The sequence below is a fragment of the Musca vetustissima genome, unplaced genomic scaffold (assembly GCF_032173495.1).
Source record: "Musca vetustissima isolate MV318-11 ecotype Yass unplaced genomic scaffold, APGP_CSIRO_Mvet_v1 utg10190, whole genome shotgun sequence".
Classification (NCBI taxonomy): Eukaryota; Metazoa; Arthropoda; class Insecta; order Diptera; family Muscidae; genus Musca; species Musca vetustissima.
The window spans coordinates 136,585-158,831 of record NW_026875858.1 but is presented as its reverse complement, the minus strand read 5'-3'; the positions used below and the strand labels follow the sequence as shown (position 1 = coordinate 158,831).

Genomic DNA, 22,247 nt, shown 5'->3' with positions numbered 1-22,247 from the left:
TTAAATAACATGTCTTCGTTTAATGCAAATATGTTTTAAAGTTCACTATCTACGAACAGCTGACAGCAGTCACATATGATTACTTGAACTGCTGATTCCAACTAAAGCAGGTATATTACAGGTAAGATCTATTGTTTACATTTTCATAATGGAAGTCAATTCACAATAATTAATTTTGACAGCAAACTTGAGTGGCTGATGATATCTTGCTGGTCTCCCAGGGTGACCTTACCTATACGCTGAGAGAAATAGGGGAAACATTACGTTTGAGACTTTTATGAATAAGACTAGGGATACTGTGGGAATTTTTCTCTTCGAAGTATTCATTCGTCTAAAGGGTCATATACATTAGGGAGGTTAAGCTACTTTATGAAAATTTATTTGACAAATAAGCGATGGAATTGACAATTAATACTACGTTTAAGTTGTACCGGATTTCGTTAACACACCTCATTGAGTAGGTTAACCCGGTAAAAAGTTCTAAAAGTGCGTTTACATTGTACCGGATTTGGTTAACCCAGTGGGTTTAAATTGTCAGTTCCATTGTAGGTATGTCAAATAAATCCTCATAAAGTAGGTTAACCCCGTAAAAATACATAATGTAAATGCCGTTTAATGTAAATGCCGTTAAATCCTCACTGAGTTAACTATATCCTGTACAATGTAAATTTACTATAAGGCATTGATGTATATTAAACCAGTGAGCGCAACAGTATAGTCGGACGGGGCCGATCATACGATACCCTACATAATTACCACTAAACTCTAACTTTCTACGGATAATTATTCAGAGCCTGGGAAATATTTTGTGATACATGTTCCCTCTTTCTAGATTAGAGGTCAACAGTACCTCTTCCTTACACTGGCTTATTTTCCGAATATTACTAATATTCAGTACAGCTCTTCGAATTACTTGTCCAGATTCCCTTCGTCGTGGGTTGTGTTGTGATTTTTTGCTTATAATTGTAACCTATAGATCGACCCTAAAAAACACAAAAAATTAACTTTTCGGTCTACTGCACTCCAAAATTATTATCTGATCATCACCGAAAATTTCCAAAGCGATCAGCACTATATTTCCGCCCTCTAGTGTGGTTATGGGTTACTAAATAATATCTGAATGCGTAAGCAACTGTAAATTTAAGTGTAACTTCCACATTCGAAAATATAATTGATATCAATTTAAAGGTCAACAATTCCTTTTGGATATACTATCAACTTCTTGGGTCTATGTCCTTCAGGAAATATATACGCCATAGAATACAAGTTTAGTTATTTTCCACACAAAAGTAAGGGTCCATCTGAACCGCTTATTCTTTGGCCCTGTTCCCTTTTCCATATAAAATTTTACGATATTAGGGTCATAATTGTGGCCTCTAGGACTACCAGAAAACAGACAAAAATAACGTTTTTTGGTCCATTTCATCCCCTAAACATTAGCTGATCTTTACCAAAAACAATAGGGGTCTTCATTGGCCAGAAATCATCCTACATTACGCACTTTGACAGTTAATCGAGACATTCTTCGATATCATAAAGGTTATAGTACGTTTACATTTAACCGGATTTCGTTAACCCAGTGGGTTTCAATTGTCATTACCTTGCAGGTTAACCCGGTAAAAAGTTCTAATGTACATGCCGTTTTACATCGAAATTTGTTATCGTAGTAAAAAGTAGCAGATTATTGCAGTACGGAAACATTCCAACAATGAAATCAAAAAATATTAGTCGAAAAGCAATTATTGCGACTCTACTGTAATTCCAACATGAAACCAGCTGTTCTTTTCGTAACAATCCGCATCTTGTGTGACCTAAAACAGCTGATCCACCGCGCACATTTTATTGTTTTGTTTACAATCGTCGTAAAAGTGTTAACCCATTACTATCGAAAACCAAAAAATTACTCTCCAAAAAAGGACAATGGCCACTGAGGAACACAAACGTTTGGCTAACATTATAAAATCCTGTCACGATTCTTTGCGCATCCTAACCAAACAGTATGGCGCCGAGAAAGCGTGGCAGGAACATATCAAAGACAAAGAACGTCTGCGAGAATATGCTGAGGCAATGCATCAATTGGCAAATATTTGGGAAAATAATACCACAAATCAGGATTTAATGGCACGTAGCCGTGTAAAATGGACCATTGAATATTGTATGGCATATTTCTTTTCGGAACGTATCTACTTGGAGAAACGTCTGAGGGAACAAAGGCTATTGGAATCATGGGATGGATTTGACTGCAGTCAATGTCAGTACCTTGAAACATTACCCGAGAAAATCTATGTTCTGGATGTTGGTAGCTGTTTTAATCCATTTGGAAAATCTCAACCACAACTTGCTGTAACAGCAATTGATTTGTGTCCAGCAACGGAAGATGTGTTGAAGGGCGATTTCTTAAAAATTCAAGTTGCCGATATGCTAGAACCAAAAATTTTTTTTGATGATGGTGAGGAAGAAGTTTGTACATTACCTGCCGCGTATTATGAATGTGTAGTATTTAGTTTACTACTGGAATACATACCTAGTTCCGAATTACGTCTACAGTGTTGTCAGAAAGCCTATGACCTATTAAAATATGAAGGAATCTTAATTATTATAACACCGGATTCCCAACACGTTGGCAAGAATGCTTCTATTATGAAAAATTGGCGATACACATTGGGTATGTTGGGTTTTAGCCGAATACGTTTTGAAAAGTTACCTCACATCACCTGTATGGTATTTCGCAAGGCCAGTGATCCTCGTGTGGCACAGCGGTGGTCCGAGTTACATCGAGAACCGTATATGGAAATGACAATAGATATACCACAAGACAATAAAACATTCGATGAATGATAAAAAATAATTATATTTCTTTACTATGTTACTTATGGTGCTCGTTTTATACAAAAAGGGGATGACGGTTAGGTTAGTTTTGAGTCAAGCAAAAAAACGTTCAGAAAAACGCGTTTAAACGCGACTTGCCGTCGCTTGATGATAACACGAGAAATCGACTATATCTTCAAGAATTGTTGAGATGTTCACTAGCAATTTTAAAGGGTCATTCTTGAATCAGTGTAGGTTCGAAACCAAAATTCTATTTTAATACCCCTCACCACTCTGTGTTACAGGGTATTAGGTCTTTGTGCATATGTTTGTAAACAAAGTACAGGTCGCATTTATGATCCGATTTGGATGAAATTTGGCACAAGTTACTTATTTGACCCAAGAACGAACCCTATTGAAATGAGGAAAATCGGTTCAGATTTAGATATAGCTCCCATATATTGTTTTGTCCGATTTTATGTAAATGGTGCACCAAAATCCTATATATCTTTCGATTTGCGCGAAATTTTGCATAGTATACTGAATTGAGTCTAGAATGACGTGTGCCAAATTAGGTTCAGATTGACGTGTGTTAAGTTTCGAGAAAATTGGGTCAGATTTATATATAGCTCCCATAAATATTTTTGTTCGATTAAAGGTAAATGGGGCTTCAAAGTCCCTATATATCTTTCGATTTGCAGTAGTGACAGCTCAGCACGTAGGAAGTCTGCAAAAGGACATCACTTCGTACTGATCCACAAATTTTCATAGCAGTAAAAATGCACATTTAAGAGTTCAACGGAATTTGTGGGACGGTTATCGCTGGATATAATCTCAATAACAGAGCGGAAAAAATACCGTGGAAAAGGCCAAAAATGAAAGGCTCATGCCACAGTATTGCGAGGCCACTGGGAAGCATGGAGTTCGATATATTTACTAAATTTATAAAGTAATGGATCGGATTGTCTATACAAATGTTTTGGAAGAAGAAAATATACCGCTGTTTTGGGTGTTTCAGCTTGACAATAAGCACCAAAACTTATCAAGGATTCTTTTTGGGAGTCAAAAATCAGTGTTTTATAATGGCCAACACAATCAACAGATCTTTACCCTATAGAAAAATCTTTGGAGTATCATAGATAGCAAAATCCATAGAGTTTTACAACAAATAGACCTAACCTCCTTTCCAAAGGTTCAGGATGCATGGAATAGTTTACCCATGGACCAAATTGAGCATTTTAGATTGAATGCCTCGTAGGTGTGGTGACGTAATAAAAAATAATGGTTATGCTGTCGCATACTAACAAAATTTGCATATTTATAAGAAACCAGTAAGGATAGTAGTAAAGTCGGACTGGGCCGACTATATGATACCATTCACCACTTTGGGTATATTCTTCATAGTCTCCTAACAGAGGTCGCCTTTTCGAAAGAAAATTTACAAGAAATTGAACGAAAGACATATAAGAACTTTGGGCACTATTTCTATCAAATCGGACGACCATTTATATTTATTTCAAATCGGACTAATATATATATATATATGGAAGCTATATCTAAGTCTGAACCGATTTTCACGAAACTTAGCACACATCATTCCAAACTTAATTTAATACGCTGTGCTAAATTTCGTGTAAATCGAAAGATATTTAGGGACTTTGGCGCACCATTTACATTAAATCGGACGAAAATATATATGGGAGCTAAATCTAAAAATAAATGAGCTGTGCCAAATTTCATCCAAATCGGATGATAAATGCGACCTGTACCTTGTTTACAATTTAACATCAACGGACGGACATGCATAAATTGACTCAGAAAGTGATTCTATGCATATTCTCAAAAAAAACCATGTGTCTATCTCGTTTCCTTTTGCCTGTTATAAGCATATGAACAAAGACATAATACCCTGTACCACAGTGTGATGAAGGGTATAAAAAATTACAGGTCATTTATTCAGTTGATTTAGTTTTGGCCACCAGTAAATGTATGCCAAAATCTTTAATAAGGCTGCAGCATAGGAGTATTTCGCCAAAGACAAAATTATGCTGCATCGAATTTCACTATTGGTTAGTTAGAAAAGAAAATAAATTTTTACGAACACATTTACATTTTTACATATATTAAAGTTTGCATTTTTCCCAAATAAATTGGAAACAACTAACGATTGTAAACAAAGTCCCGAGAAACTATTGACATAATTTATAACGACCATATTTGCCGGTCCCTAGACCGTTGTTATAAGCGATTTCGACAGTACGTCAATTTTTAAATCACCATCAAATTTTAAATTACCATTTACATATAAATTGCAAATTGAGTTTTCGAATTACAACTGTTTTGAATAACATGTGTACAGTGTTATTGATATAGCAAATAAAGAAGTATTCATTTTCAATGGAATATAAGAAATCTTGCAATCCTGATCATGTACAAGTCGCATTAATGAATGAATCATGAAAAAGTACCACATGGATGAAGTTATTGGAATTATAAAATAGGAATCAATTAGATCAATTAAATTTAAAATGTAACACAGAAACCATTTTGTCAGTTTCAAACTCTGAATACCTTTTAAATATTTTAGTAAAAGAAAAATTATTAGAAAAATATTAGCAAAAGAATTTAAATTTGTTTTGTATATCTATAAATTATTTAGTAATTTAAAAAAAATATATATATATAAAATTATAATTATATCTATTTTAGAATGTATTTTGTTGGAAAAAGCGAATAATTTTTATTATAGAATTACAATAAGTCTCTATGTAATTATGCTAGTTAAACATTAGTACTAGTTGTGTTAGTATTATTGTTGTTGTTGGTGGTATTATTTGTGTTGCTATTATCGGTGCAGTTATTATTAGTAGTGTTGTTGCTATTTATATTTTGGTTTATATTCTCATAGTTATTAATACCACTGGGACGAGGACGACGTATCATATTAATACTATATTCGACCGGATGATGACGACGATAGTGGGTGGAACGATTTGATTTCGATTTAAATGTGGCATCACAATAGGCACATTTATATAAATCAATACCGGTATGGGTTGCCGTATGTTCCTGCAATCATCAAAATGTTTTTGCAATTAATAACAATAATTCTACTGATGCGGATAATTACCTTCAGTAAAGTGGGTGTCTTAAATGCCTTATCGCACATTGTACATTTGTGTTTCTTTTCGGGATTATGTTTAAATTCCATATGTTTTTTTCTCGCTTCTCGCGTGGACGAAACAAATCCGCATATTTCACAGGTGTGATCTTCATCGGCTCGAACATGCATATTTAACATATGACGCTGTGCTGTCCAACGACTAGAATACCATTTACCACAATACTGGCATTGTTCGGGTATTTTTGGTGTATGCACTTTATTGTTGTGTTTCTTTAGGGTATCATGGGTGGGCAGAGCCTTACCACAAATATCGCATATAAATTCCTTATTCGGATTGTGATATTCCATGTGCCGTAACAAATAGGCTTCACAGGAGAATCTATAAAAGAGAGATACGATAGTTAATTACATTTTTTAAGACATATATCTTCACATTAATTTCCAAATTAGTTTCATATTTAATATTCAAAATCTCCTTATTTTATATTTTTTTCAGTTAAAAGTGGAAATAATTTCTCTAACATAAATAAATCACTAAGGAAAATGGATATATTTCAAAAATATCGTTTATTTCAAAACAATTTACTAACAATCATTTTTTTATGACTAGTTATTGATATAATTGTGAATTGCCGTTGGCCGGGAACGTCTTATCATATTGGCATTATATTCCACAGGATGATGACGCCTATAATGGGTCGAGCGATTCGATTTCGATTTAAAAGTTGCATCGCAATAGTCACATTTATACAAATCTATACCGGTATGGGTAGCCATATGTTCCTAGAAAAAAAAATTATCCATTAATTATTTTAAAAAATCCCAAAAATAAAGCATTTTCCACTAACCTTCAATAGAGTGGGCGTCTTGAATGCCTTCTCACACATTGTGCACTTGTGTTTCTTCTCGGGATTATGCTTAAATTCAATATGCCGTTTTTTGGCCGGTTTCGATGATGATACAAAACCACATATTTCACAGCGATGTTCCTCATTGGCGTGGACATGCATGTTGCGTATATGCCGCAGTGCTGTTCTCCGGCTTGAATACCATTGACCACAATATTTACATTGTTCCGGCACCTTGGGTTCATGAACATTTTCTTTATGCTTACGCAGTGTGGTTATTGTTGTCTCAGCTTTGCCACAGATATCACAGATTAATGTCTTGGTGGGATTATGATATTTTAGGTGTCGATTTAAATGGGCTTCACAGGAAAATCTGAAATATGTTAATAAGGGAAATTAGTTATTTATAAAAAAATATTTAAATGTAAACATCTAGCTGTGATTGATGTTATGTGGATTGAGGTAACGTAAATCTGGATTTTTTCAATAAACATCCTTTTTACAAATTTCGATTTGTCAATAAGACCAACCATTATCTTCACATTCAATAGAATCGTGAAATTTTAAGAAACTACCATTGCCAGATTGGATTTAAAAAACATAGAGTGGATTTTTAAGGATATTTTTACTTTTTTAGGATCTTTAAGCGTGGATTTTTAAAGAATATTATTTTCATAAAATATCACAAGCGTGCATTTCTAAAGAATATTATCACAAGCGTGGATTTTTGAAGAATATTATTTTCAAAAAATATCACAAGCGTGCATTTCTAAAGAATATTGTCACAAGCGTGAATTTTTAAAGAATATTTTATTCAAAGTCTATCTCAAGCCTGGATTTTTAAATAATATTTTTTCTAAGGACTAAAAGAATCGTGAAGTTTTAAAGAATATTTTTTTCTAAGGACTAAAAGAATCGTGAGTTTTTAAAGAATATTTTATAAGAATTTTAGGCAAAAAGTATGGATTTTTAAAGAATATTTTATAAGAATTATCAGGACAATAATTATAAATTTTTAAAGAATATTTTTATAAGAATTATTAGAGCAATAATTAGGATTTTAAAGAATATTTTCAATGGATAGTGTCAGAACAACAATAAGTGTCGATTCTAATATAATACTTCTTCAAGAATATCTAAATAATATTTTATAAAGACAATCAGAGTTATAAGCGTTGATTTAAAAAAATGTTGTCAAAGATCTGTTAAAATCATAAGTGTGTATTTTTAAGGTATATTTATTACATTTATATATATTTATTTATATTTATTATTTATTACAAGCTTATTTAAAAAATTATATTGTATATATATACATTAAAACTGCATATTTCTCTTTTCATCGAAAATGTATTAGTATTTATTCAGTAGGGAAACGTTTCACTAGTAATTTTTTTTTATTTTATAATATAATTTTTTACTTCTTCTTTTTAATTTTTTTAAGTTAAAATGTCGAATAAAAACCATTAATAATATTTTTAAAATAATGATAGTAGAACTATTAGGAAGATTTTATCTTCTAAAATAATCAGACTTATTCTGTATATTTACTAGGGAGATTTCTCCCATGTACGAAATTTTTCGCTTTCACATTCTCGCCTTATTCTGAATGAATAGATTTATTTAATTTCCATATTTTATCTCTTCAAATTCTTAAAGTGGGAAATTATTTTATGATATGCTACTTAATTTTTTTACATTCCGTAGCAATATTTGCTGGAGCATGCATGGTTAACAATAGGATTTCCAATGGCATTTTATTTGTTGTTTTCGAGTTAAAAATGTGTATACAATCATTTATAATATTCTAAATTGTCATAGAATAAGTATTGTGTAGATATTTTTCCTAAAAATATTTATTACTTATGTTTTTGTAGTCAGCTCCCTTTTTTGGAGTAGTAGATGTATAGTGGTTTTTGGAACCGATCATGGCCTTGTGGCTAGGTTCCCATTCATGAAAAATAAAGAAATTGAAATTGAAAAAAAAATTATTTGCAAAAATTTTCGCACAAAATGTCATCTCATTCTCCCAATTCCCTGTAATCCAGAATAACTTATTTTCTCTAAAGCATATTTACAGAATAAACCAAAAGCGAGAATGCGAAAAAATCACTGTGATCGAGTAAATTCACGTGGAATTGACATCCAGAATAAGGCTGAATATTTAATGCTTAAATTTTTATAGTCAGCATCCTTTTCATTTATTGGCGGAAAAAATTCTTATTAATTGCCATCACATTCATTTTACTTAGTATAATACATTTTCCTATATAGCCAATTTTCTCACTTTTAACCTTCGTTTAGACAAAAGACAAAAGTGAGAATGCGAAAAAATTCACTCTGAAATGTTATTTAGACAAAAATCGATAGCAGGAATGCTATCCCGAATAATGTTGCCAGTATCTGTTGGAACACCATCTGGTTTTGGTCGTCTTAACATATTGTGTTTATATTCCACAGGATGATGACGTCTACAATGGGTGGCACGATTCGATTTGGATTTAAATGTAAAATCACAATAGGAACATTTATACAAGGCAATGCCCGTGTGAGTTGCAACATGTTCCTAAAACGAGCAATTATGATTATATTACAAAATTGGTTATTAGAAATAACTCAAAATAATACCTTCAATAAAGTCGGTGTCTTAAAGGCCTTCTCACACATTTGACATTTATGTTTCTTAACGGGATTATGACGAAATTGAATATGTTTTCGTTTAGCCTCACGCGTCGACGAAACAAAACCACAAATTTCACAACGATGTTCCGTATCGATGAGTACGTGCATATTTAACATATGACGTTGTAGGGTGGCCCGTGTCGCATATAAGTTACCACAATAGCTACACTGGACCGGATCTCGTGGCATATGATGTTCACGTATATGTCGTTGTAGGGCATTGGCTGTACTTTTGGCTTCGCCGCATTCATCACAACGGTGTGGTTGTGGCTTTTGCTGTTTATGTCGTTTCTGCAGATGACTTTTCATATATCGATCACAAGGAAATCTATAAAATAAATACAATGGAAGTAATGTAAATTCTATATTTTATATTTCAAAATATATATTTACATACTTCTTTATTGACAGAGTGCCTTAAAATATATTTTCTTTTACAAACTGTAACTATTATCACGAAAGTTGAAGTAGTTTAGACAATATATTTGTTGGAGGTACTAATCGAATTAAAGCAAATTCTTTTCAATCATTTATACCACAGAAATCCTCTCTGCTATATAATTCTTTCCCACAATTCATAAAAATTATAAAATTAACCTAGATTTTTAAGTTTTATATTCTACAACTCCATGGATTGAAGACCTGATAGAGGGTTTATATAAATATTTAAACTATTTGCTTTCTCTTTCACAATCTCGCCTTATTCTGAATGAAAAGAGAAAAGCAGAGAATATTATTTCAAATACTATCAGAACAACAATAAGTGCCGATTCTCAAAATAATACTTCTTCAAGAATATTTAAATAATATTTTATAAAAGACTATCAGAGTTAAAGGCGTTGATTGTTTATAGAATATGTTTTCAAAGATCTGTTAAAACTATACTATACTGTATATATTTATTAAAAGGATTATTAGCAATACGAACAGATTTCTTTTTTGCGACAAACACAGCTGTAAAAGTGTTTTTATTGTTATTTAAACTTTATAACAATGTAAATCTGAAATATCAAGAATCCCCTGGGAAACTTGTTATTATTGGAAAAATATATAACAGTTGGAAAATATAGCAACATACAAGGGCATGTGAAACAGCTGTTTTGATGCAATTTGGCGCAAAAACTACAACAGATTACAAATAAAAGAACATTTTTTGATAATGACAAAAATCGCATTGGAAAAAATGTATGTTGTTTTGTATAATAACATATAAATTTAAATATATTTATTAGATATTTAAATTTATTTTCTTATAATAAAAAAATTATTGAAACAATAATTCCAAAAATTAAAACATATTTTTTTCTATATGGACTCAGTATTTGGTATGGCTGTGGGGCGAGCTCTTCTTATCATATTGGCATTATATTCGACTGGATGACGACGACGATAATGGGTAGAACGATTCGATTTTGATTTGAATGAGGCATCACAATAGGCACAATTATATAAATCAATGCCCGTGTGTATAGCGGTGTGTTCCTAAAAGGAGATTTTATTTCAAATTAAAATTAAATCTAAAAGTTATTCTTTCATACTCTCACCTTCAATAGAGTTGGTGTCTTAAAAGCCTTCTCACACATGGTGCACTTATGACGTTTCTCCGGATTGTGTTTGAATTGTTTGTGTCGCCTTTTGGCCGTACGTGAACTAGACACAAAACCACATATTTCACAACGATGTTCCTGATCGGCACGAACATGCATATTGAGGACATGACTTTTCAGAGTCCATCGTGTCGAATACCATTTACCACAATAGGTACACTGTTCGGGAACTTTGGGTGCATGTACCCTTTGCTGGTGTATAAGTAAGGCATGCAAGGTGTGCGATACCTTGCCACAGGTATCACACACAAACTCCTTGGGTGGATTGTGATGTTTGACATGACGTATTAAATACATTTCACAGGGGAATCTGCAAGATGTTATAGAATAGAGAGAGAAAAAATATGATTAAATTAACACAAGTATTTGTATTTGTACCTACACGCAGTTATGAGAGTTGGAGGAGGTTTTTGTGAAAGTCTTTTGCTTATTTTTTCATAACACAACCTAAAGTTTGGGATCATTAATATGGTTTTCTGAACACCAACACAAATAACATTATTTCTCCCCTGTGGAAAATTAAAACTCCCGTTTTTGCAAGTCATTGAAGAAAAGACTTTATTAAATAGAATAATTAAATTCTCATGCTACAAAAAACCCCTATTGCATTTCGGTATTAACCGCTGGATTTTGTATATAATTATTAATGCTACTGGGACAGGGACGTCTTCTCATATTGGCCATATATTCTGCGGGATGATGACGTTTGTAGTGGGTGGAACGATTAGATTTCGATTTGAATGAAGCATCACAATAGGCACAATTATATAGATCCACACCGGTATGAGTTGCTGTGTGTTCCTAGAAAATAAATGAAAACAAAAAAATCATAAAAATCCACAATTTAAAATTTCAAGAGACTCACACAACTCACCTTCAACAGAGTCGGCGTCTTAAAGGCCTTATCACACATGGTACACTTGTGTTTCTTCTCCGGATTGTGTTTGAATTCTATGTGTCGTTTCTTGGCCGTTTTCGACGATGATACAAAACCACAAATTTCACAACGATGTTCCTCATCGGCATGTACATGCATATTTAGTAAATGGCGACGCATTGTCGCCCGACTAGAATACCATTGACCACAATAGGTACATTGTTCGGATACTTTGTCGTGCACCCGTCGCATATGATGTTTTAGAGCATCGAGTGAATGTATCACCTTGCCACAGGATTCGCAAATGACTTGTTTGGTCGGATAGTGACGTTCCAAATGACGCGTCAAATACATTTCACATGGGAATCTGAAAGAAAATAAAAGAAAAAAATAATACAACGATTTTTTCAACGTAAACAATATTCCAAGCTGACCTGACCAATTAACGATGAACAAAAGACAAACAAAAATTGGAATTTTAAGTGTAGTTTTGAGATAACTTTTGGAGATTTAGTTGGCCTAAATATTTGTATTAATATTGCTTTTTTATTTAAATATTTTTAATAATTAAAAAAAACTATTTTTTTTTTTTTTTGTAAAACTGATACTTGAGGACAAGCTATGATTTCAATGTACATAGAAATTCAATATTTACAAATGTATATAGTAAAAGAATTAATACAAATTTATATTTTTTTGTAATATTTATTTTTTAAGTTAAAAATATTTTGTTTTAATATTCATTATATGTAACATTTGTTGTTGTTGTAACAGCCCTATTGCTTTTACACAATGGTCTGAGGTGACAGACGTTGGCCGAGTAAAACTCGGGTCGTTTCGGATCGTAGACCCCTCTGTCGTGGAAACGATCGAACATTTGTAATAACTTTTAGTGGAGATGTTATATGTAATTATGGTGACGTTGATGATTTATACGTTTCAATATCTTGTGTGAATAACCTGAAAAATCCAAATGAAATATTTAAAAAAGTAAGATCACACTATTATTTCAAATTAACTTACCTTAGCATTGAAACTTGAAATATTTGATAAAACAGATGACATGTATGCTTTTTTTAATTTATGTTTTAAAAAAGTAAATTAGTTTCAATATATGCAGCCTTATTGTGGACATCAATTCAACGTGAATTTTTCCTCGTTCTTCCCTTTAAAAACTGGCAGCGAATTTCTTCGCATTCTTGTTTTCCCTTATTCTGAATCAAGTTCGTTATAAAGTTTAAATAACAATAAAAAGTAAAAAAATTAAAAATTAATAAATAAAACAATGGGGCAACACATATTACAACTAAAATTACAATATGGCAACACCAAAATCTTTTTTCAACCACCATTTTCGAAAATCCGAAAAATCGAATCCGCATCTCGCATTTTTTGCTTCTCCCTATTCGTTTAGAATAAGTCAAGATTGTGAAAGCGAAAAATTTTTCACAAGCGACATCTCTCCCTGGCGAATGCCCAGAATAAGGCAGATTTATTTATAAAAATACACTGGTCACTGTCTTCGATCAAATATTTTATAAAATGTATTAATTTGTAGTTCACATTGCCACTGATTAAATCCAATGTGAAAGCTATAATTCGTCTTACGTATTAAAAAAAATACAAGCTTATATAGTTGCAACAATTCTTTAAAAAACATATTATTTAGAAAAATCAGTTCTTAAATCCATAATAGAAAAAACAACCTTTCATATAAGAAGTGTCCCTGAAAAGTTCGAAACAATACTTTATCATTATTACATTCATAATCACACATTTTCCAATTTCCGTATTTGGTAACATTTTTAAAATTTAATTCATTTCAATTTAATTATTTCATTAAATTCTTTTAATAATGTATTCTTTAGAAAAATTAGGACTTAAATCCATAATATAAAAACAACCCCTCATATAAGAAGTGTCCCTGAAAAGTTCGAAATTCACATATTTGGTAACATTGTTAAAATTTAATTAATTGCAGTGTAATTATTTCATTTAAAATAAAAATTATTCATTGATTAATTCATATTCATAAATAACAGAAATTTCATCATCACAATCCTCATTGGTATCCTCCTCAAGTAATTCAATCTGAACACTTTGGGGTGTGGGTGATCGAGCTTTTGTTGAACTTCTATTATATTCCATAGGATGAATGCGTTTCCAATGATTTATACGATTCGATTTTGATTTAAACGAAGCACTACAATAGTCACATTTATATAAATCCACACCAGTATGGGTAGCCATGTGTTCCTGAAAATTTACAATTTGCGGCGGGATTAATGTAATCTACTCAATTTACAAATGCAATTCTACGACTTACCCTCAATAGAATAGGAACTTTGAAAGCCTTATCACACAGGCCACATTTGTGACGCTTTTCGGCATTATGTTTGAAACGAATGTGTCTCCTTTTTGCATCACGTGTTGTCGACACAAAACCACATATCTCACAACGATGTTCTTCGCCGGCATGAGTATGCATATTGAGGACATGCGTTAGCAATGAACTGTGGGTCGAATACCATTTGCCACAATGGCTACATTGTTCGGGAATTTTTTGGGGTTTTGGTGCGTGTACAGCTCTTTTGTGTTTACGATAAGAGTCACGGGTACGCAACACTTTGCCACATATATCACACATAATCTCATAGGAGGGATTGTGATATTCCAAATGCCGGGCCAAACGTTTTTTACTTGGATATCTGTAAGTGCAAGGAATTTGGAAAAATGTATATAGATGTAAATCAGAATTACGCCACATCGAGTGGGTGGGTAGTATACGTAGAATTAATATGAAGAAACTACAAGAAGGCCGAGAGTACACCATTTTAAAGTTAAACTTGTCACGATTTGAAGATATCTTATGTACGAATCTTAAGAAAAAAAGTTGCTACATTTTTTTCGTCTACAATTTTGCACAACTTCCAAATAGAATTGTATAGAGATGTGTTTTAGTTTAAAAGCTGGTTGTACTTAGTAAATAGTGAGTGTTCTGCGATTCATTTAGATTTACAAGGTTTGTTTTTTTTTAATTCCATTATTTCATATATATATATATATATAGTGTCTTAAGTTGAAAAGTAAAATAATATTAATAACAAATAGTGGGAATATTTTAAAATAATATATCACATTTATCTCAAATAAGCCTTTTGGCATTAATAAAAACATATTTCTTCTATTTATTTTAATAGTTTCAATTCAATTCCTTTTTTTATTTCCAACAATATACATTTTATTAATAAAAATCATTCATCAAGCTCTTCATATAAATAAATAACATTAATTTCATCATCATTATTATCATTGTTATCTTCAATTAGTTCAATGTTTATGGGCTGGGGAGCCGCCAAGCGCCATTGGCTTGCCGAACCATTGTATTCCAAAGGATGATGACGTTTGCAATGATTTATACGATTCGATTTCGATTTAAATGTGGCCGTACAATAGTCACATTTATATAAATCCACACCAGTGTGAGTGGCCATATGTTCCTGAAAAAAAAAGTAAATAATTAAAATCAAAAAAAAAAAAAATCAATTACAGTTCCACACCTTACCTTCAACAAAGTGGGCACCTTAAAAGCCTTATCACACAGACCGCATTTGTGTCGCTTTTGCGCTCTATGCTTGAAACGAATATGTTTCTTTTTAGCCTCACGTGTCGTCGATACAAAACCACATATTTCACAACGATGTTCTCTATCCGTATGTATATGCATATTGAGAACATGAAATTGTAGAGTCGATCGTGTCGAATACCATTTGCCACAATAGCTGCATTGTTCGGGTTCTTTTTTCACTTTCTTTGTGTGTACAACGGCTTTATGTTTTTGTAGTGTGTTGCGCGTACGCAATACTTTGCCACAAATATCACAGATAACCTCTTTGGCGGGATTGTGATATTCCAAATGTCGGGTCAAGCGTTTCTTACTCGGATATCTGTAAGTGTAAGGAATTTTTTGAAAGGTGTGAGATTGGCACCCAGATATACAAAAACAGCTCATTTCTTTTATTTTTATTATTGGTTTATATTTATTCAATATATTTTTTTTTTTTTTTTTTTTTAAACGTAAATAAAGGGATGTATTGAATATTTCGAAATATAAAAGTGTTTTCTATCCTTCCGAAAGTCGACGTTCATAATCATAAACTAAAAAAACATCGTTACAACCTGGCCAAACTTGTTTTATTCTCCAGCAAGGAGTAGTGGGCATTCAGAATACCTATAATCGTCCCAAAACTTTTATGATACTCTGTTTGAAAAATTACGTTATTCTGGTTGAAAACTTCCGACTATGATCATCAAATAGGTGCACCAAAGCCCCATATATCTTTCGATATGCACGAAATTTGGCTCCCATATAAATTTTCGTCCGATTTAAAGTAAATGGTGTGCCAAAGTCCCTAAATATCTTTCGATATGCAAGAAATTTGGTATAGCGTATTGAATTGAGTCTATGATGTGTGATAAGTTTCGTGAAAATCGGTTCAGATTTAGATATATATCCCATATATATTTTCCTACGATTTAAGGTAAATGGTGCACCAAAGTTTTTATATATCTTTCGTTCAATTTCATTTTGAAAATGTTCTTTTGAAAAGGAGACGTCTGTTAGGAAACTATGTAGAATATACCCAAAGTGGTGAAGGATATCATATAGTCGGCCCAGTCCGACTTTACTACTTTCCTTACTACTTTTATTTTCAACATTCCAATTCACAATATAATTCAATTTTTATTTTCAAAAAAATATTTCATTAATAAAATATCCAATCAAATATTATTACTATATTTTTAGAGAGTGAGTCAGAGTGGAATTTAACAGCATTACTATACAAACATAGTTTTGAAATAAATTTAAACATCAATTGTTTCAATTTTAAAAATCTCTACAATTTCATAATCATCATCATCAGCATTATTATGGTTAGGTTTTTCAATATTTATGGGTTGAGGTACCGAGCGTCGTTTCAGCGAACTATTATACTCCAAAGGATGATTACGTTTACAATGATTTGAACGATTCGATTTCGATTTAAACGTAGCCGTACAATAATTACATTTATATAAATCCACACCAGTATGGGTGGCCATATGTTCCTAAAAAAAAAAAACGAATAAAAAACAACAATTAAAATTGCAACAAAATTCAATGAAGAGTTGTTCTTCACTTACCCTCAACAGGGTGGGAACCTTAAATGCCTTATCACACAGACCGCATTTGTGACGTTTTTCCGCCGTATGCTTGAAACGAATATGTTTCTTTTTGGCCTCACGTGTCGTTGATACAAAACCGCATATCTCACAACGATGTTCCTTATCCGTATGTATGTGCATATTGAGGACATGAAATTGTAGAGTCGAATGTGTCGCATACCATTTGCCACAATATGTACACTGTTCGGGATCTTTTTTCACTTTCTTTTCGTGTACAACTTGTTTATGTTTGTGTAAGGTGCCGAGCGTACGCAATATTTTGCCACAAATATCACAGATGACTTCTTTGGCCGGATTATGATAATTCATATGACGGGCCAAACGTTTTTTACTAGGATATCTAAAAATTGTAACGAAGTGTGAAATACAAAATAATGAACAGAAAGAAACAAAAAAAAAGAAACACAAATAGTCAAGTTATACACAGAATATTTAGAGGGATATACCTGGCCATAAATTGTCTTTAATTCTTGTCAAGTTTACAAAGAGATTGAGTAAGAGAATACGTTCTCTACTAAATAAAGTTTTGATTTATATACAATAAGCCAATTCTTAAATTGGAGGATGTTCTTATAAGTTCTTTTATGCAATAAGCCACTAATTTTTTTAAATCCATAAAATTGACGCATAATTTAATATAACTATTAATTAATGATATCAACCCACATTTCATATTAAATTATTCATTTTATTTTTTCAAATGGCATCACATTTATCTATAATTACAGAATTTCATTTGGAAGTCTTAAAATAATCAAAATAAGTTTCTTTTACATGCTAATTCATTTTAATAAATTTCATTTTTAAAACACATTTGTTGTTTTTTTATTCAACATTGTCGTTTTCTTCCAATTCATAAACAATAACACCCTCCAAATCCTCCTCATCATCATGGAGATTTTCTTCAAGTAGTTTAAGGTTTGAGTTAAGTTTTTCGTGTGGTCCTGAGCGACGTTGTGATTTCGCCGAACTGTTATACTCCAAGGGATGATGACGTTTACAATGATTTATACGATTTGATTTGGATTTAAAAGTGGCAGTGCAATAATCACATTTATACAAATCCACACCAGTATGAGTCGCCATATGTTCCTGGAAAATTGACGGACATGAAATTAATAGTCGAATAGAAAATAAAAAAATCTCTACTTACTCTCAACAGTGTTGGAACCTTAAAAGCCTTATCACACAGACCGCATTTGTGGCGCTTTTCCGCTCTATGCTTAAAACGAATATGTTTCTTTTTGGCCTCACGTGTCGTCGACACAAATCCACATATCTCACAACGATGTTCTTTATCCGTATGTATATGCATATTGAGAACATGTAATTGTAATGTTGATCGTGTCGAATACCATTTGCCACAATAGCTACATTGTTCGGGAACTTTTGGTTTTTTATTGTGCACTGAATTTTTATGTTTTTTCAGTGTATCACGGCTACGCATAGTTTTGCCACAAATATCACAGACAACCAAATTCGAGGGGCTGTGATAGCGTATATGGCTGTGCAATAGAATTTTCGTTGCATATCTGAAAATGTAATGCATATTGAAATAAAGAATACCAAAACTAAACAAAAAAAATAATAAAAAAATCTAAAAATTCTCCTAAGAAGAAATATTTTTTAAAGAATATTTTTTTAAAAGATCATTAGGCCATCAGGACAATAGGCGTGAATTTTTAAAGAATAATTTTTTAAAGACCATCAGGCCAATAGACTTGGATTTTTAAAGATTATCAGAGCCATAAGCCTCAAGTTATATTTTAAAGGACCGCCATTGGGTTTTTAACATAATTTTTCAAAGACATACTTTTTAAGAATAGCCTATTAATATTTAAAATTTAAAGAGCCAACTTTAAAATTAATTGTTTTTTTATTAAACAAACAATATCTAAAACTAAAGTAATTACATAAAATTGCAAGACTAGTGGCAAAAAAATTTGCATAGATTTCATTATAACCTCATTCATTTCTACATAATTTCTGTATGAGTGATTTCCGATGGATTCCCTTCAAAATGTTCCATTAAATTTGTATTTTTGCTCTCATTCACGGAGGATATTTGATTTAAATCAAAATTTTGTATATAACTGCCAGGATTATTATCTTTAACAATAGCCGTTGGTCGGGTACGTCTTGTCATATTCGGTATATATTCTGTAGGGTGATGTCGTTTATAATGGGTCGAACGATTCGATTGTGATTTAAATGTTGCCGCACAAAATAAACACTGATACAAATCAATACCGGTATGTGTTGCCATGTGCTCCTGCAAGAGAAGCCAGATAGATATCAATACATTATTAAATGATAATTCTCAAAATCTGAAATACTCTCACTTACTTTCAATAGAGTTGGCGTTTTAAAGGCTTTTCCGCACATGGCACATTTATGTCGCTTTTCCGGATTATGGCGATATTGTATGTGTTTCTTTTTGGCCTCACGCGTTGAGGATACAAAACCACATATTTCACAGGTATGATCTTCATCGGCATGTACATGCATATTGACGACATGACGTTGCATTGACCAACGGCTGGAATACCATTTGCCACAATGTTCACATTGTCGTGGAATTTTCGGTTCGTGAACTTTTTTCTTGTGATGCTGCAGCGAATTGATGGATGCCGTTACCGTTCCGCAGATATCACAGATAATACCCTTTGAGGGTATGTGAATTTTAATATGATTCGTTAGAGACATTTTACATGAAAATCTGCAATGGCAATGAATAAGAGAGTTGAAGCGGATTTGGTTGTTGTTGCATTTTGGTAAGAATTAAAGGATTGTTTTTTTTAGAAATCACAATGTTGGATGCTTTTTGTAAAAATGAGGAATATCATTTAAAGAATGGAAAATTTTTCGTTAAAATCCACTTTTACTGGCCTGATGATGGTCCCTTCGAAAATTTTAATTAAAATCTACTAATTTTGCCACAACAATTTTATTTAAAAATTCATTCTTATTGAGTGATTTTCAAAAATATTCCTTAAAAATCCTCGCCATAAAATCTTTCACGGTCTTATATATTAAGAATCTACTATTATTGGCTTGATTATCTTTTAAAAAATATACTTTTAAAATTCAAGATTATTACCCTGATTATCTTTTCAAAATACTTTAAAAATAGGTGTGTCTGGTTACTTTTCCAGTAACATTTATTCATTAAGTTCTAGTTCAGAGAGTAAGCCTTTCTTACTCTCTTTTGCGATAATACTGAAAAAGTAAACAGACAACATTAATAAGATTTAGCAAATAAACTGCTGATTCAAGAAAACATTTGTTTGCGCCAAAATAAACAACAAACAAAGGACGAACACAATTATTTGTATTACATTTAATATTAAAAATAAAATGAATGATAAAAGAAAAATTGATCTGGTATGTTCCCCGGGAACATTTAAGTTCCCTGCATCAATACATTGCCCTCTATCTGGAACTTGCATAAAAATATGTAAGGAATTAGTTTCTAATTTAATGAAACTTTGCATTACTTACGAATTTTCTTCCATTTTTCTGTAATTAACTGCAAATTGAACTTTGCAAATTAAAAAAAAATGTTTTAAATAATTTTTGTGTTTGGTCAGAAAACAGCTGATCAGAAAATGGCTGAGTTGCAAAATCTTACTGAATAAAATTCTTTCTGTAAACTCCAGCAACTTTGTTGTTGTTCAACTGTCAAACTTGCCCTCTCACTGACTGTCTTTTACTGGATTTTTGTGTAAACAGACAACATTTAGTAACATTTGGTAACAATTGTTACCAAATATCGAGTTAACAGACAGAGCTATTCTCAGATTATATTAATAACTTTTCCTGAGTTTGCTCTCTTATGTAAGAACAGCTGATTAGTTTAAAAGCTGATTAGCTGAACAGATGTTCTGTTAAACAGCTGATTAGTTTAACAGCTGATCAGTTGTACAGCTGCGTCGTACAGTCGAAAACTCAAATATATATTTTTTTGTTTGTAAAATAGTTATTTAATTTTAAACCTTAAGATAATACATTTTTTTATATATTCATTATTATATATTTTACATTCTGAGTTGACAAATTGTACAAATAATCAAAAATTACTTAGTAATCAAATATCATATGATCGTCCAAAACAATTGTAAGGTTTGGGGAATAGAAGTTATATTTTCATAAACAAAATAAGATGTATTTTAAATAAAATTTTCTGAATGGTACATAAGTTGTTTTTTAAAAAAACTTCTTAATTTATATTTTATTTAAAATAAAATAACTAATTTTTTATTACTATTAAATTAAAAAATAATCATAATACTATATTATTATATACTTTGGAAACATATTTTCAAACATTTCCTTCTTGATTCAACGACTGGCATGAAACAATTTGCTGAGGCGTATTTAAATCGGTAGTCGTGGTTTGATAACTTGATATGGCTTTTGGTAAATCACGTCTTACAATAGTGGGATTATATTCAGCCGGATGGTGACGCCTATAATGGGTATAACGATTCGATTTCGATTTGAACGAGGCCTCACAATAGGCACAGCTATATAAATCGATGCCGGTGTGTGTGGCCAAATGCTCCTGAAAGATGTCATTGGAAAAAATCGTTTAAACAATTATGAAAATTTCTTTTAAAACTTCCTTTCGACTTACTTTCAAAAGAGTCGGCGTCTTAAATGCCTTCTCACACATCGTACATTTGTGTTTCTTTTCGGGATTGTGTTTAAAGCGTTTATGCTGCCTCAATGCCGTTCGAGTTGTCGATACAAAACCACAAATTTCACAACGATGTTCATTATCAGCGGTTGTGTGCATATTGAGGACATGCCTTAGCATATGGGCCCTGGTCGCATACCATTTTTGACAATATTTACACTGTGCCGCCACCTTGGGGGCGTGTACCTTTTTCTCATGCTTCTTCAGGGTATCTAATGTCGGTTTGACCGCACCACATATTTCACATATAAATTCTTTATCGGGATAATGATATTTAAGATGCCTAGCCAAATACGCTTCACAGGCATATCTGAAATTGTACATGTGTGTGAATTTGTGAAAATACCAACAAATAGAACGAACGAATTTCAGAATA

The 22,247-nt window shown here is 32.0% G+C and overlaps 5 protein-coding genes across 5 annotated transcripts; 1 reads left to right on the top strand and 4 right to left on the bottom strand.

The window, feature by feature from the left end:
* Positions 1–1,920: 1,920 nt before the first annotated feature.
* LOC133338380 (S-adenosylmethionine sensor upstream of mTORC1) lies at positions 1,921–2,838 on the top strand. The gene has a single exon (XM_061546553.1). It carries the CDS (start codon positions 1,921–1,923, stop codon positions 2,836–2,838), a length of 918 nt encoding a protein of 305 aa, XP_061402537.1.
* Positions 2,839–5,589: 2,751 nt separating this feature from the next.
* On the bottom strand, positions 5,590–11,568 carry LOC133338379 (zinc finger protein 737-like). Its single transcript, XM_061546552.1, has 5 exons — positions 11,558–11,568; positions 11,007–11,379; positions 10,778–10,944; positions 9,409–9,790; positions 5,590–5,877 (listed from the first exon to the last, which is right to left on the bottom strand). Exons 1-5 carry the CDS (start codon positions 11,566–11,568, stop codon positions 5,590–5,592), a joined length of 1,221 nt encoding a protein of 406 aa, XP_061402536.1.
* Positions 11,569–11,669: 101 nt separating this feature from the next.
* On the bottom strand, positions 11,670–17,626 carry LOC133338378 (zinc finger protein 43-like). The gene is made up of 5 exons (XM_061546551.1): positions 17,619–17,626; positions 17,131–17,512; positions 16,943–17,055; positions 15,512–15,893; positions 11,670–11,870 (listed from the first exon to the last, which is right to left on the bottom strand). The coding sequence occupies exons 1-5, from the start codon at positions 17,624–17,626 to the stop codon at positions 11,670–11,672; spliced, it is 1,086 nt and encodes a 361-aa protein (XP_061402535.1).
* Positions 17,627–17,997: 371 nt separating this feature from the next.
* LOC133338376 (zinc finger protein OZF-like) lies at positions 17,998–19,878 on the bottom strand. The gene is made up of 4 exons (XM_061546550.1): positions 19,519–19,878; positions 19,152–19,444; positions 18,326–18,704; positions 17,998–18,264 (listed from the first exon to the last, which is right to left on the bottom strand). Exons 1-4 carry the CDS (start codon positions 19,876–19,878, stop codon positions 17,998–18,000), a joined length of 1,299 nt encoding a protein of 432 aa, XP_061402534.1.
* A 1,615-nt stretch (positions 19,879–21,493) lies between these two features.
* On the bottom strand, positions 21,494–22,195 carry LOC133338375 (zinc finger protein 724-like). The gene is made up of 2 exons (XM_061546549.1): positions 21,809–22,195; positions 21,494–21,736 (listed from the first exon to the last, which is right to left on the bottom strand). The coding sequence occupies exons 1-2, from the start codon at positions 22,193–22,195 to the stop codon at positions 21,494–21,496; spliced, it is 630 nt and encodes a 209-aa protein (XP_061402533.1).
* Positions 22,196–22,247: the final 52 nt, after the last annotated feature.

Bases quoted from the DNA above. Each gene is read 5' to 3' on its own strand.
- LOC133338380 (XM_061546553.1), top strand. From the start codon at position 1,921: ATGGCCACTGAGGAACACAAACGTTTGGCTAACATTATAAAATCCTGT.
- LOC133338379 (XM_061546552.1), bottom strand. The intron at 9,791-10,777 runs GTCCATATAGAA...TTTATTTTATAG, and splicing joins ACAGCCATACCAAATACTGA to ATTTCCTTGTGATCGATATA. The intron at 5,878-9,408 runs GTATTATTTTGA...TGATGATTGCAG, and splicing joins AGACACCGACTTTATTGAAG to GAACATACGGCAACCCATAC.
- LOC133338378 (XM_061546551.1), bottom strand. The intron at 15,894-16,942 runs GTATAATAGTTC...TTACACTTACAG, and splicing joins AAACGTAATCATCCTTTGGA to ATATCCGAGTAAGAAACGCT. The intron at 11,871-15,511 runs GTAAGGTGTGGA...TTTATTTTCTAG, and splicing joins AGGTGCCCACTTTGTTGAAG to GAACACACAGCAACTCATAC.
- LOC133338376 (XM_061546550.1), bottom strand. From the start codon at position 19,878: ATGTCTCTAACGAATCATATTAAAATTCACATACCCTCAAAGGGTATT. The intron at 19,445-19,518 runs GTAAGTGAGAGT...CTTCTCTTGCAG, and splicing joins AAACGCCAACTCTATTGAAA to GAGCACATGGCAACACATAC. The intron at 18,265-18,325 runs GTAAGTAGAGAT...TCAATTTTCCAG, and splicing joins AGGTTCCAACACTGTTGAGA to GAACATATGGCGACTCATAC.
- LOC133338375 (XM_061546549.1), bottom strand. From the start codon at position 22,195: ATGTACAATTTCAGATATGCCTGTGAAGCGTATTTGGCTAGGCATCTT. The intron at 21,737-21,808 runs GTAAGTCGAAAG...GACATCTTTCAG, and splicing joins AGACGCCGACTCTTTTGAAA to GAGCATTTGGCCACACACAC.